We start from the raw sequence: 14,648 nt of genomic DNA on the forward strand, positions 1-14,648 counted from the left end.
GGAGAAACAATGATGTACAGTATGTGGAAAATAATGTGTTTTTTGAACCTTAAACCGCATAAACATTTCATTACACCAAATACACAAAATAATGTTCTTTTTAGCAACATCATATGACCCCTTTAATGACATGCATGTCAGTGTTTTATTAACTAATAAAATTTCACATTACAAGCAGAACTGAAATCAGCTGTTCAAGCACAAAATTACTGCTGCTTTCATCTTGTGGTTACAAATGTGGCTGTCGCCAAACTGTTGCATCCATTATCTTAATTGGCACAAGCTGACAGTCAATTTGCCTACAGTATGTGACATATACGGCAGATATAATGAGAATGATTAAAGTAAAACTGGCCTTAAATAGACTTGGAAAGCAGTGCATAAATATATATATATATATATATATATATATATATATATATATATTTATTTATTTATTTATTTATAAGGACAAAGCAGAACATAAATGAAGAACCAAAGTCCTGCCTGATACCTGCTGGATGACTTTCACCAGATCCTTTAGCACCTGCCTACGCTTGCGGACGTCCTTGTTAGTGATGATAGCTGTGGTCAGGTAGCGCAGTATGTGTGGGCACATGGTCTGAATAGCATTGAGGTACCTGTAAACAGAAAAACAAACAACAATGGTCACATGCTTGAAGGACAGCTTTGATCTCTACATGAAAACATGAAGCCATATGATGTAATTTTTCGAGGTTGGACACCGTTTTCACAGCAATTTCCAGCGAGTTCTCATTTTGTGAACTTGCAGATTCTCATTAAACAAAAGAACAAGACTGTGTTGAAAGCACCTCTGTTCATTGGTCCCACTGTGGAGGGAAGGGAAAAGGAAAAGCCCCTTTCTAGACACGGATCACCAGCTTCGGGCCTGCAGAGCAGTGAAACACTATACACCAGGGACTTGTTTTTCAGCCACAGGTCAACTAGCTGTGGGCTTCTCCAAGAATGAAAGCTACATAGCACTACTATTACAATCCAAGACAAAGTTCTCTCTCTGCCGACTAGAGACATGCAAGAGCGTTCTTATATGAAAAAAAAAACCCACATACAACAGATACCTTGTCATAGGGCTGAGAGCTCCTGTTAAAGTGCACTTAACATTGAGTAAATTAGGAAGACGGCCTCCGCGCCTGTTGTATCTGTACGAACATCTTTGACCCCCCCTCTTCATCCCCCATACGAGGACCAAATAAAATTTTAAGGAGGAAGTGGCGCTGCTCTGCCTTGGCCAGACCCTAAAGCTCCCTTACGGATCAGCACGGAGAAACACATGTCATTTGGAGGAAAAGGAGGAGGACTGCCGGATGGTTTAATTAGACGAAACAATTAAAGGGACAAGGGGGCCTGTGGCACTTGTGATGTTGAAGCTAAAAACAGCAGCGGGCTTCGGCGGCGTGTGATCCCAGTTGGCGCAGCCTTCGGTCTCTCCTCTCTTTGTAGTTGTCTGACTTCATGGCAAACCACAACACTTCATGCTGTGTTCCTGATTAACTTACACCTACTCGCTCTCTCAGGGAGGCTCCGATGGCCAGACTGCTCACATGAGTCATGATGCCATATCTGGGCTTTGAACAGGGGAAGAAAAAAACATTATCTAATCTAACCGAGCCCGACAGCTACGGCCAAAGCCATGATACGGCTTAATCAGTTGCTAAATGACTTCGCGAGGAAGAGGGCAAAACAGGAAGTAGTAGTTATTATATGATAGCCTATCTTTGGTTTCGTTTTTCCTGCACAAAAAAAAATTCAGTTTTGGCCTTCTGCTCGACAGCACGACTACATCATAAACAATCTTCAGGCCGAGAGCACTGGATCGTACCCTATCCTGAACAACGGCCAAACAACTATGAAATGAACCTGAACGCTACAGGCTGATGTCAGCCTAATGGTCAACAAAACTTCAAGAATAACAAAAAGGAGAAGAACAGAAAACAAAAGGTCTTTCCAGAGGGTCAAAAACAGACCATGTTGCCGTTTTCCAACTAAAACAAGACAATCAATGTATTTACCCTCCAAGAACACAATACTGTTGTGGTGCACAAAACGCAGTGTATCTAATGCAGTAAATTACACTTAGATTCAGATTTATGGGGTCTGATTGCTCTACGTGGCCACAACTCTGCAAATAAAAGCTAAAGGCAGAAGAGGTGAGAGAACAACACAAAAACGAAAAGTGAAAAGAACGCTGCCAGCATTGAAAGACCTCTGATCTGACGAGCCCAACCGCAAATTAGAAGTACCTTTTTAGAGCGGTTTTAATGAAGCATAATGAATGTTTTTGTATAATGAGCACCGACGTCCAAAGGGCTGCTGTTAAGCCAGCCCACTGTCTTAAAGGCAGGTCAAACATTCACACTAGGTTCACAGCCACACTGGCCCTTAAAACAGCACACAGCGGTCGTGAACAGAAGGAAAAAGCCAAACCAAAAGATGGTTTTCCAGCTAGCGACAGCACAATAGGCCACCTCAATCTGTTTTTTTACCCACTATGGTCAGGTACTAATGACTAATTATTGGTCTGGTCACCCTTAATCATCTGTGCTGGTGGAAACTGGTGGAAAACAACATCTTAGAGGCAGGTAAGTTCATTTTGTCTTTGAACATTTTACAGGCACTAGGCTCCCCAACAGTGCATTAGAAGGAAAGTGTGGCCTTAAAATAGATGGCATGTAGAATTATTTAGTAGATCAAGTGACCTACCTTACGCACACCTGGTGTAAACCCACTTTAAAAAATAAATAAATAAAAAAAGCTAGCAGACCCTTGAAGCTTCTTTGCACTATGCACCACACTACAGGACTGAACCTTGCTGCCCTTTAATGTGTTAAGTCCTTGACAAGTCGGCAACAAAAAGCCCCAGATTACAGCCAATTTACAACAAGTAGCTGGGGCCGAGACTCTTACCCATTTGTGAGAAATTCTAACAACAACAAATATTAGTATTAGTAGTAGTAGTATGTTATATATAATGTAAGTTATTGTTATATTCAAAACAATGTTTTATTTTCTTTTATTTCATATTTATATTTTAATATTAATGTATTTATCGTTTTAAATTATATATACTGATTAACATATAAACATGACAAAAATAAATTATAGTATATATTATTATTATATTATATTTAAAACTATTTGCTACACATATACATTAATAATATATATATATGTATATATACACTTGTAGCACCTAGAAAATTTAGGGAAATATGCATGAAAAAATTATCCAATGTTCTGTGCAAATCGGTGCAAAAAGCCCACATGACCTTCTGCCATGTTGTTTGATAACATTTTCATGTTTCTATTGTTTGAAATTGAAATTTGGGTTTGTGACCACAAACCAGATTCACACTACTGGCGTCTCATAGGGAAACCACTTTTTCCTCATGGAACAGTGAGACCTGATTACGACTGAAGGTCAGAGGTGATTCATTGGGTAGGATTCATTAACTTATTTTTTCCCGTTTGGAAACATTTTTCTGTGTTCACAAACAAACTGAAATTGATTGAATAAAGATCAACAGACTTGTCCAGGCTCAACAACATCGCTTAAAGAAGCTTAAAACACTGAACCCGTGAGTTAAGCAGCCCATTTGCCATTGTCAGCATTCGTCCAAGCTGCCAGGCTCGTTTTCGCGCTGACCGCTGGGGTCGTGGGTCTGTGAGCGGCTGGCTGGCTGGTGAGCCAAGCATCAGCAGTTTTGTTTGCGGACTGTGGCGGGCTTTCCAACCTGGACCCGTGCTCTCTTCCTACCTCATCCGTTTTTATTAGAGTCAAACCAAAGCAAAACCAAATCCCAGATGGAAAACGAGCAGCTGCAGAAGGTGCTTACTGTGGCTGATAGAGGAAAAGCTCGATGATGTTGTCTCTCCCTTTGGGGTGGTTGAAGAACACGAAGAGAGACCAGTGGATCAGCCAAGTCCTTTGCTGGAGAGACTGAAGAGGAGAACTTACTGTCTGTAGAGAAAAAACAAAATGGGGTGTTAAAAATAATTGAAAAGGCATAGTTCAACCCCAAATTAAAATTCTGTCATCATTTACTAAGCCTCATGTTGTTCCAAAAATATATGAGTTTCTTTTTCCATGGAAAACAAAAGGAGATTTTTGAACTGAATTTGCTGGTCATTCAATGAAATTACAAATAATTAGGAACTTAGAAAAAGCACCACTGACCTACCATAAAATACTCCACTTGGCTCATGTGCTGTTTTGAATTCATATGATAGCTTTATGCAAAGAAAAAAAACTGAAAAAAAACTGAAAGTCTGAAAACTGCTCACCAAGGCTGCATTTATTTGATCAAATATGCAGTAAAAACAGTAATATTGTGAAATGTTATTGCAATTTAAAATAGCTGTTGTCTATTTAATATATTATAAAATTTAATTTATTCCTGTAGTGGCAAAGCTGAATTTTTTGCATTCATTACTCCACTAGTGCTGCTTCATATTTTTGTGTAAACTGTGATACGTTTTTTTCTCAATTAATTGTTTTTTTCTCAAAGTATTCTTCAATGAATAGAAAGTTAAAAAAACAGCATTTATTTCGAATTGACATCTTTTGTAACAATTTAAATTTAAGTTTAAAGTGTTCTTGTTAAATAAACGTATTAATTTCCATTAAAAAATCATTTGGAATATCATGATAGCAAGTAAAAAATAATGAAATATTGTTTTTTGGGTGAACTATCCCTTTAAAACGTGACTTCTCTTGATCGTGACTTGATCATAACAGGATTAACTTCTGACTCTGAAAAAAACAACAATTGGCTTCCGCTGCCTTCCAGGATCAGTACAAATCAAAGTTCAGAATAGAAATGTACAGTCTCCAAAGACTTTAATTTTTTATTTACTCGTACTTCTCCCCAGGCCAAACCCTTCTTTCCCAGCTCAATTCCTCCAATTAAAAATCAAGCTGCACTGACATAACACAGCAATTAAGGTTTTGCTTGACTTGTGAGTTGCGGTGAGAAGGAATCGAGGAGATGGAGGAGAGGAGGGGAGGAAGAACGGCAACAGTGGCAGAGCTGTGCTGAAACGCAAGGTGGTCAATATTATGGCCTATGTAAGGGAATCTGAGTGTGGTATTGAATTCTGAGTGGCGGGGCATTACATTGTTATCGATAGTCTCCCTCAGGCGGGTGAGGTCCTCCATGGCAGCTTCCCAGTTCTGCATCAGGATCTCTGAGGCCAGCTTGCCCCACAAAGAGTTCAGCGCGTTTCTGTCTGTGGAGGGGACCTGCACAAACACAGACAAACATACAAAAATGCATTGACCCACTGTAAACAAAGGTAGACAATGAACCAACTCACTATAATAATACACTGAATGCTTTCTGAATACTGTATTTCTGACATCTACCACTCCCCACAGCTAAAAGTTAAGCTTTCTTGCCAAAGCTGCTTGCCAGAGTAGCTTCTTTATTTATTTACAGTGGATAAACGGATTAAATTATGTCATCTTCGGGAATTGGGTTTGCAAGGGAAAAAGAAATGGATCCTGAAAGACTATTTAGCTTTCTATAAAACTTAATTTACTGAATTTTTGTGATAGTCATTGCTGTGTCGTTCTGCAGTTCACTTCAGCAAGCAAGCACATCTATGTCACGTATCCCCCTATAAATTAATTAATTTTCTATTTTGTAATGTCAGGAATTAACTAAAATGTATATATTTTTATACTGATGATTTATAATGATTAATGTCAAATTTCTAATCAATGAGTCTGTATATTTTATAATAATCTTTTTTAAAGGGGTCATAGGATGCGATTTCAAGCTCTTGGTGCATAAAGAAGATCTGTAAAGTTGCAAAGACTTCAGACTCAGATCTCAAATCCAAAGAAATATTCTTTATAAAAGAGTCAACCACTCCTACCTAAAACGGCTCATTCTAACACGCCCCCACATGTCAACATCACGATGTGGGAAGATTTGCATAACGCCGCCCAATTGTTCTCACAAAGAAAGAAGGCATAACTTTTATTCTCGCTGTAGTATTTTTGCTGCCGCCATGTAGAGAAGACGCTGTGCGTTTCGTTGTGAAAGCGAAACTACTTTGTTTGGCCTTCCAAAAGAGGACGATATCAGCTTCGTCATGCCTAGAGCTGATCCGTGCTGGTTGCTGAGGAAATACACGGCTTTCACCGTGGACAAAGCGGATTTTCATATTTAAAGGATTTGCCACTGATGATTCAAACACGAGTTTTGAGTGGTGTAGAGTAGTGCTTGTTGTTTATTCTTTCTCAGATCACAAATGCAGACATGGTTTTATGTTTACGCGGCGCGATGGAACGCGTAAAAATACAGTATACGTCATTATAATCCGTAATTTGTTGCATCCAAGTCCCCACTGGATGCAACAAATGCCTAGTTTATAAAGGGTTTTAATGTTTTTGTCTCGTCGCTCTGGCCGGACAGGGCATCACAGTATGGTAAGGGGCGTAACATTTCCGTCACACACTTTAGGTATTCGGTCAATCACAACGCACTGGATAGCTGGCCAATCAGAGCACACCTCGCTTTTCAGACCGATGAGCTTTGTAAAAATCGACGCGTTTCAGAAAGGCGGGGCATAGAGGAGAAACAATAATGTACAGTATGTGGAAAATAATGTTTTTTTAACCTTAAATCGCATAAACACATTTCATTACACCAAATGCACAAAATAATGTTCTTTTTAGCAACATCATATGACCCCTTTAATTCAGAAAATATGTTTTTGAGGTGGGTAGGTCGAAGAGGTCCTCAGACAAGAGCTACAGGTTAAAGGCCAACTTGTCTGTGATATTGCTGGGAAATAATTACACAAGTTAAACACGTGCTCTTTAACTAGCTAGGGGTCAAGTGCTATCTCGAGGGTAAGGAGGGTCATGTCAAGAGATGAAAGTGGCTTCAAATCACTGAAACACTAACAGGAACGTGTCGTTTTGAAATACAGAAGCAGACATAAATTAAAGTCTAACAATATATGTTATATATACACAGATTCATTTTTTCTGATATCTGCTATGGATCATCATCGAAAACAAATGGGGAAGGCAAGCTCTCCAAAGTTCATGTGAACTTGCGGTGACCTTAGTGCATTGCCTTCGGTGAGGGTCTTTAATGATGTGTGCTGCTACTGCAGCAGCCTCTGTTACTGGCCCTAACAAATGTCTGCAAGCTTTGATCAGCCCAGAGATGTGGACAGGGCTGGAGTGGCGGGACGCTAATCAAAATGTCTGTTCGTGGAGGAGTGAGAGAATGAGGTCCAGACATTAGGTAAAGAAACTCAACAATCAATTCAAAGAACAAACTAATCACAAAAACTGGGTGAGGATGGATAGCTGTGTGTATTTACGATGTAAATGAGAACCATTTGAGTAGGTCTTTGACAGACAAATAATTAAAGGCATTTAATTTTCCTGAGGCTTTAAGAGCTACATAGTTCTTATGGTCCTATGTCACTTCTACCTTGACTAAAACCCTTTGACAGCAGAAACCAATTACATAAGTCTTGTTAAGCAGAAACAGGCCCTTGAAAATAATGTTTAAATAACTTGATTAACTAGTAATTATAATAATCTCCCGAACATTTAGCGCAAAAGAAAAACATCCTGCGGAATCAAGTTATGAAACCCCTGAAAGATACTCGCTCAGCTTCTTATATGGAAACATGTACAAGATTTGGTCCATTTCTGCAGAGACAATCAGCTTCAAATGAACGTAAGCGGTTTTAAATTATGACCAAAAAGACAAAAACAAACAAAGTGAGGAGATAATGCGTTGCAGATTAGCGAGCTGCTGAAGTATCTAAGCGCGTTTCATGAATAAAAGGGGGATGAGCTATAGCCAGAGGCTAGTCAGTGATTACGACCTACGACAGATGTAGCAGCACACAGGCGACCAGGAAGTCAGGGTCTGAATGTTATAAGGAGCCATGCATACACTGAAATCTGATTGAACCAACATATCGCTCCTCGTATACATTAATCATTAAATATGGACGAGAAGAAACACTGGATATTATGTGACAAATCTCTCAAGTTCCACAAGGAAAACCATAAATAGGATGCCATCTGCAAAGCATCATGGAAATCTGAACAATACAAGAGTATACAATAACAAAAAGTATAATACAAATAAAATAGTGTGTTTGTATTTGCAGTGCAGCAAAGCATAAGTATATAACAACAACAACAACAAATAAATAAATGCATTTATTTACACAATGGAAATAAGAAAAATACAAGGGTCTACAATAACAAAGTATCAAAATACATGAGATACAATTTGTTGTTATTTGAAGTGCAGTATATATGTTAGTTTATAATAATATGATAATAATAATAACAACATAATTAGTATAAAATAATAATAATATATAATAAAAACATAAATACATAAATAAATAGTTAGCCCAGTACGTTTATGGTGGGTTAAAATATACTTCTGTGGTATTTGAATAGTACGTATATATTAAGTAAGTAAGTAAGTAGTATGGAACAGTTTAAAAAATCCATACAGTACAGACGCAACCACCCATCCACTTGCAACAGTGGAGCACTTTGATCAAAATTCCCAAGTTGGATGCGTCTAAATAACAGTCAAAACCCAAAAACTCCCAGAGATCAGCTCGGAGGGACAGCTGAGGAAAAAGACATCCTCTCTGCCAATACAAAGGTCAAGGTTTCATTTCTAAAAGTGTTTGTTTTTTTCCTTTTTTTTTCCTGGAAGTCCCTGCCTGCTACATTTGGCGACGCTCCATGTCATTATGGCAGCTTTCTGCACACTGACTGGCTTTCAGCAGTGGCCATGCAAGAATAGTTTCAATACCTGGGTTTTTCCACAAGTTACCTTGAGTTTCCATTGCCTCCCGAAATGGGCACATTTTCAATGACTGACCAGCAACAATAAATTTACTGTGCTGGGGATCCGACGGGACACTCAATCTTTATTCTCAACATCCAATCCCTGCATTAACAGATGATATGAATAAGTTGCTCTTTTCGCACCGCGCCCTCACTGAAACAGGACCTCGGCTCTGGATTTTGCAAGCCTGGCTTCCTTCGTTAAATGGCTGTGTTTCCCACGCTAGAGGAGTTCTAGAGCCTGACATCTCCCATGCTAGGAGCCGTCTGAGGAGATGAGAGGTCCGACTTGAACAGGGGTGGACAAAAAGTCAAAAGAAAAGAAAAAAAGGGGCAGGTATTCGGAAAGCTCAACTAAATCCATTTTTACATAATGGCTATTCCAAGCGTCTTTCCACTGTTGATGAAAACAGAAGATATTGAGTTTCAAAACATTTGATCTGGAATTTTAAATGAGAAGATAACAATTTGAATGCTTCAAAACATACACAGTGAGAGAGTTTCTGGAAGCTATTTTGGTTTATTTAGATTAACCAGTGATGGCATAAATAAGGTTGGTTGCTGTGAACAATCTAATCTACTCAAAGCGCTTGATGTGCTCGCAATATGAATGATGTGGTGTTCCTATGATGAGTAGATTCGAATTTCATCATTTCTTTACCCAACCCCAAATATTGTTTCAGTGTCATACAGTGAAAGCCATTGGGCTCCAGTGTGGTTTTGAACCCCACTGACTTCCATTGTATGGACACTATTCAAAATATCTCCCTGTATTCTACAGAAAAAAATAAGTCATATCGGTTTGGAACCACATGAGTAAATGAAGACAAGAATACCCAAGTATCCCTTTTGAGCATCTACACTAATGAATATGCAAATAAGGGTGACAAAAACCGAAGGGTATAATTCAAGGCTTGTCGGCCGTTCCTTGCCTCGGCTCCCACGAAAACCACAGGGACACAACAAACAAACAAACAGTGTGACTGATGCTGCAGATTATTCACAAATGGGAAACGTGTTGCAAATCTAAACAACACAGTCTTCATCACACCTCTGAAATGCTAAAACATTCCAAATCAAATAAAGGGTTTCTTTTCGGTCACTTGTTGCCACAGCAACGCTTAGCAAATGATCAGACAAAAAAATGTCTGGGGTTTTTTTAACAACAATGTAGGCTGCGTGAATCATACGTGAGAGCAGGTCTGAAGAAACAGGAGAGCATTTCATGTGAGAAGGCAGGCTATGTGGTTACGTGAGAAACACTCGTCGGCAAGGGAGTCCGATAACTTAGCCAGGCATGAAGCCTCTAGCAACACTCTTGGCCCAGGGCAGCGTTGACAATGGGCACCTCTCTTTAAAATACTGGACTACCTCCACACACTGCGGCCAGAGAGAAAGGAGCGGGTCAATTTGTTCATTCCCAGCCGTCATTTGCCCCCTGCCCCACTAGCTAGACAGCACTGCGCTGGGCCCTGAGCGTCCGGCCGCTTTTCCCCATAAGTTCATCTTTCACTCATTTCTACAGGCAGTGGGAGAGAAGCCACAAACACCAGAGCCCCAGCAATGAGCCCTTTGTTTATAGAGGAAATAAGGAGTACGCACATGTAACATGGATACTGCCAGTACTCTCAGTGAACTGCAATTATCTTCCCCCACAAACCTACTTTGGTATTATCTGATTCCAAAAGTATTCCACTGGTGAAAATTATTTAATCCAAGGTCCTCGGTGCATCACTGCCTGGATCTTTATCCAGACAACAACATTTAAAAAAAGGTAAATTGGTCGTCATCCTTATGTAGGGAACTTAGAGGAAGATGTGGATGCTTATGTGTGTGTTCTAGGCTAGTTTCACACTGCAAGTCAAAAGAACCAATTCCAATTCTATGTTCAATTCCAATTCTGTTTTGGTAAGGTTGTTCACTTAGCATTTTAAATGTGACCCATATCAGACAAGGGGCTCATCAGGCGACAACTAACCAGCATGTGAAAAAAATCCTATCCTGGGATGTTTAACACTGAAAGATGAAACTCAATTTAAATTTAAATATTTCATCCATGCCAACAATTCAACAGTCAACAATTAATGAAACCAAAATTATGAAAAATGAACAAGAAAAAGAAATAAGCACTCATATGCTATTCTTTAAAACTCGAATTGAATTTTTTGAAAAGCATTTGTTCCCTTAAAATCTTCCTAATATACATACAGAAATATATGTTATTATTATTATTATAACAATAATCATAAATAGTATAATAATAATATTATTATTATTATAAATAAATAAATAATGCAATTATTGTTGTTATTGTTAATAATAACAATAAATGATATATTATAGATATTTCTAAATATCTATTAGAATAACTTTTCTGTCATCTAGGATAGTTTTAACATATTTAACCAGTTTTGCCAGTTAATTTAAGCACAATTATAACAAATGTCACGTGAGATTGATGAAAAAAATACAACTTGAATACCTGAAATCACAAAAATAAATAAATACATAAATACAAAATCTGATACACTGATACATCCGATTTATTCCCAGATCAGAACTTAAATTACCTGATTTAAAAAGGATTTTGAAGGAGGGGGGGGGGGACAAAATTCTAGAACAAATTCAAAAGGGAAGTCAAAATTCTAGAACAAATTCTAGTTATCTTCTGTTGAAAAGCATGCTTTTGGTGGATTGGGATTATATGGAGCATGCTGTGCAACCTTTAACCCTTGCAAAAACTGGTGAATCCTGTCAAACCAAGAGTGATTAGGCCACAAAATCCCCACCAATCATCTATAAGAAGCAGCACTGCCCATAAACACCATAAGCTTATGAAGTCTGCCACTAAACATAGCTCTGAAACAACTCTTAACAAAGTCCTTGAAGAAGTTCTTTTCAGCACTCAAGACCTGCAAGGAATATAACAAGCCATGGGATGGCACTTTTGAGAAGTAATTACAGATCAGGAGCTTTTAGTTCTTTGGATTGCCTCAAGTGCAAAAAAAAAAAAAACCTGCCCGTTTCGCTGTAACAGATGGATAACATGGATAAATGGCACAATATTTCATAATAAAAGGATTTGGATTCTAATTTGAGAAAATCTACCTGTGAGCGAGTTATGTCCAGTTATGTGTACTTTTCATCTGCATCATTTTGGAAAACACAATGTTAAGTGCATGCATAATGCTCATAACTCATGGGATTTGGCAGAGTCTCGTACTAAAAAAGCAGAACCATATTAAGCAGAGACAATAATTCAAACTCTCAATAGGGCGACCGTTTGGCTTGATTAACACTCACAGGGGAACTCTCCATCAAAATAAAACAGTTTGTCCATTAGACAAGAACTTATTAAACAAGAATGCATTTAATGACTTCAATTTGCGAAGGAGAAAATGAAAGGGTGTTGTGATGAAAAGAAGCTCTTGAAAATTGCCCCGCTGGGAACGTCCCAGAGGAGAATGCTAGAAAACACAACTCTGTCATCTGTTAAAGACAGGGGCGTGGTAAGACACATACCAGGACTCTGAAGAAATAAAGGTACTCCGCTGCACCTGAGTAGTTCCCACACTCGTACTGGAACTTGGCGTATCGGTACAAGGTGTCCAAATACTCCTGACGAAACTGCAAGGAAAAACAGAAGTTAAAACACAAAAATGTATGTAGATCAAACATTTATGTGCAAAGGTAATGAACCGTGATGGTAATGACGTTTCTGACATACAAAGAAAAAACTGGTTGGGCCTTGTATTAGCTTACACAAGTTAGCTAGAATTAAATTCATATTCATGTGTTAAATTAATGTATTAAACGTGTTAAATTCATATATTTTAACTTTTTTTTAAATAAAAAGACAGCTTTAAATATAATCTATCTTATAGATTTAACTTTTATTATAAATGTAATATTTTATTTATTAATATATAGTATTATATTAATATTTATTATATAAGATGTATTTAAAATAAAAATTCATATTTATTAGTTATACATGGTCCATTTACTTACATAGCATTTAACATCTATAGTAAGTATAATGTAATATAATATATTTTATATACACACACATACATATGCACACACACAATATTACTTTAATTTTAATAATAATAATAACAACAACAATGAAAATAATAATAAATATATATACATATTTTTAAAAATACTGAAACGGCCCTATCACTGGCTGTGAATTCATTCATAGTGTATTCCTCCCTTTGAATAAATCTTTAAATTATTATTATTATTCGCTGAAAATCCTCCCCTCAACCTCAGCTCTCAAATCCAGTATGTTACAATGCATCTTGCTATGCACAACATGTCTATTCCTTCAAAAATCAAATAAGCTATTACTTTAAACAAGGGGCGCCTGCAGTTGTACGGATGTATGCACTGTGCATACCATGATTGCGGCATTACATTTAGCTTTGCTCATATCGCACCATATTTATGTTTATGCGTTTTACAGCATTGCATATTATAACCAATAACACACGACTCTGTTGAGTTTATGAATGCAATGGCCAGTCAGAAGCAATCATATGAGTCATCGCTAAAACGCCAGAGTTTTGTTCTGCATGCACGCTCTCTGGATGAATTCTGCACTCTCTCGAATTCTCTCATTATAAACAACAAAGTGCAGATGGATACACGATATAAGTAAGAGATTCACTTGACAGTGTAGACAGCTTACAGCTCTCAAATCCAGTATGTTACAATGCATCTTGCTATGCACAACATGTCTATTCCTTCAAAAATCTAATAAGCTATTACTTTAAACAAGGGGCGCCTGCAGTTGTACGGCTGTATGCACTGTGCATACCATGATTGCGGCATTACATTTAGCTTTGCTCATATCGCACCATATTTATGTTTATGCGTTTTACAGCATTGCATATTATAACCAATAACACACGACTCTGTTGAGTTTATGAATGCAATGGCCAGTCAGAAGCAATCATATGAGTCATCGCTGAAACGCCAGAGTTTTGTTCTGCATGCACGCTCTCTGGATGAATTCTGCACTCTCTCGAATTCTCTCATTATAAACAACAAAGTGCAGATGGATACACGATATAAGTAAGAGATTCACTTGACAGTGTAGACAGCTTCATTGATAATAATGGGAGTTTTTTGAGAGTGCTTAAACCTGTGCTAGACTATAGTCATTGATAATGTGATAATGTAAATGTTCTTTGCTCGCTGTCGGTATATAATTTATTCAATTTATTAAACTGTGATCATGTCAAATATAAATTTAGTCATACTAAAATATTTTACGACATGACACATATATCTGGTACTTGCCTAAAGAGACAGGTTTATGATGTGCACTAACATTAGGCTCCTTTTAGCCTTATACCCTGGAGCTGGTTCACCCTCCGCCTATGCTGAAGGGTCTGCAGTGGTTTCTCAGTCAGTAAAACAAACAAGAACGCAGAGACCAATGTGTGCTGCATGAAGTGGACAATCAACTACAAACAACTGAAACAAGAGACTACACTTTGAAAGTTTTCTTTTAAAACTTCAGCTACTGCTGTGCTGAGTCCTGTGAATAAGCGGCCATTCACACTGAAATGGTTTTTGTGTCCTCACCCATGCTGTTTTTTTTAGTTGTTTTCCTATGTGAACATGCGATGGATGTATTTGACCATTCCATTGCTTTTTGCTGTTTTCTAGGTTAAAAGTGTTTTTTACGTGTCTAGAGATGCCTTCATTCATTGAAAAAAAAAATATAAGAATCTGCATCTCTGTGCATACCCTCAGATGAAAT

General features: G+C 37.9%; 1 protein-coding gene across 1 annotated transcript in view; it reads right to left on the bottom strand.

The window, feature by feature from the left end:
• Positions 1-14,648, bottom strand: part of LOC107551184 (eukaryotic translation initiation factor 3 subunit E-A) — a 40,260-nt gene that overhangs the window by 17,407 nt on the left and 8,205 nt on the right. The window contains exons 5-8 of the mRNA XM_016232712.1: positions 12,395-12,499; positions 5,135-5,260; positions 3,855-3,979; positions 494-620 (exon numbers count right to left, since the gene is read on the bottom strand). Coding sequence (XP_016088198.1) covers positions 494-620; positions 3,855-3,979; positions 5,135-5,260; positions 12,395-12,499 — 483 coding nt within the window. The remainder of the gene's footprint in view (positions 1-493; positions 621-3,854; positions 3,980-5,134; positions 5,261-12,394; positions 12,500-14,648) is intronic.

This window comes from Sinocyclocheilus grahami, unplaced genomic scaffold (assembly GCF_001515645.1).
Source record: "Sinocyclocheilus grahami isolate Dianchi unplaced genomic scaffold, SAMN03320097.WGS_v1.1 scaffold417.1, whole genome shotgun sequence".
Taxonomy (NCBI): domain Eukaryota; kingdom Metazoa; phylum Chordata; class Actinopteri; order Cypriniformes; family Cyprinidae; genus Sinocyclocheilus; species Sinocyclocheilus grahami.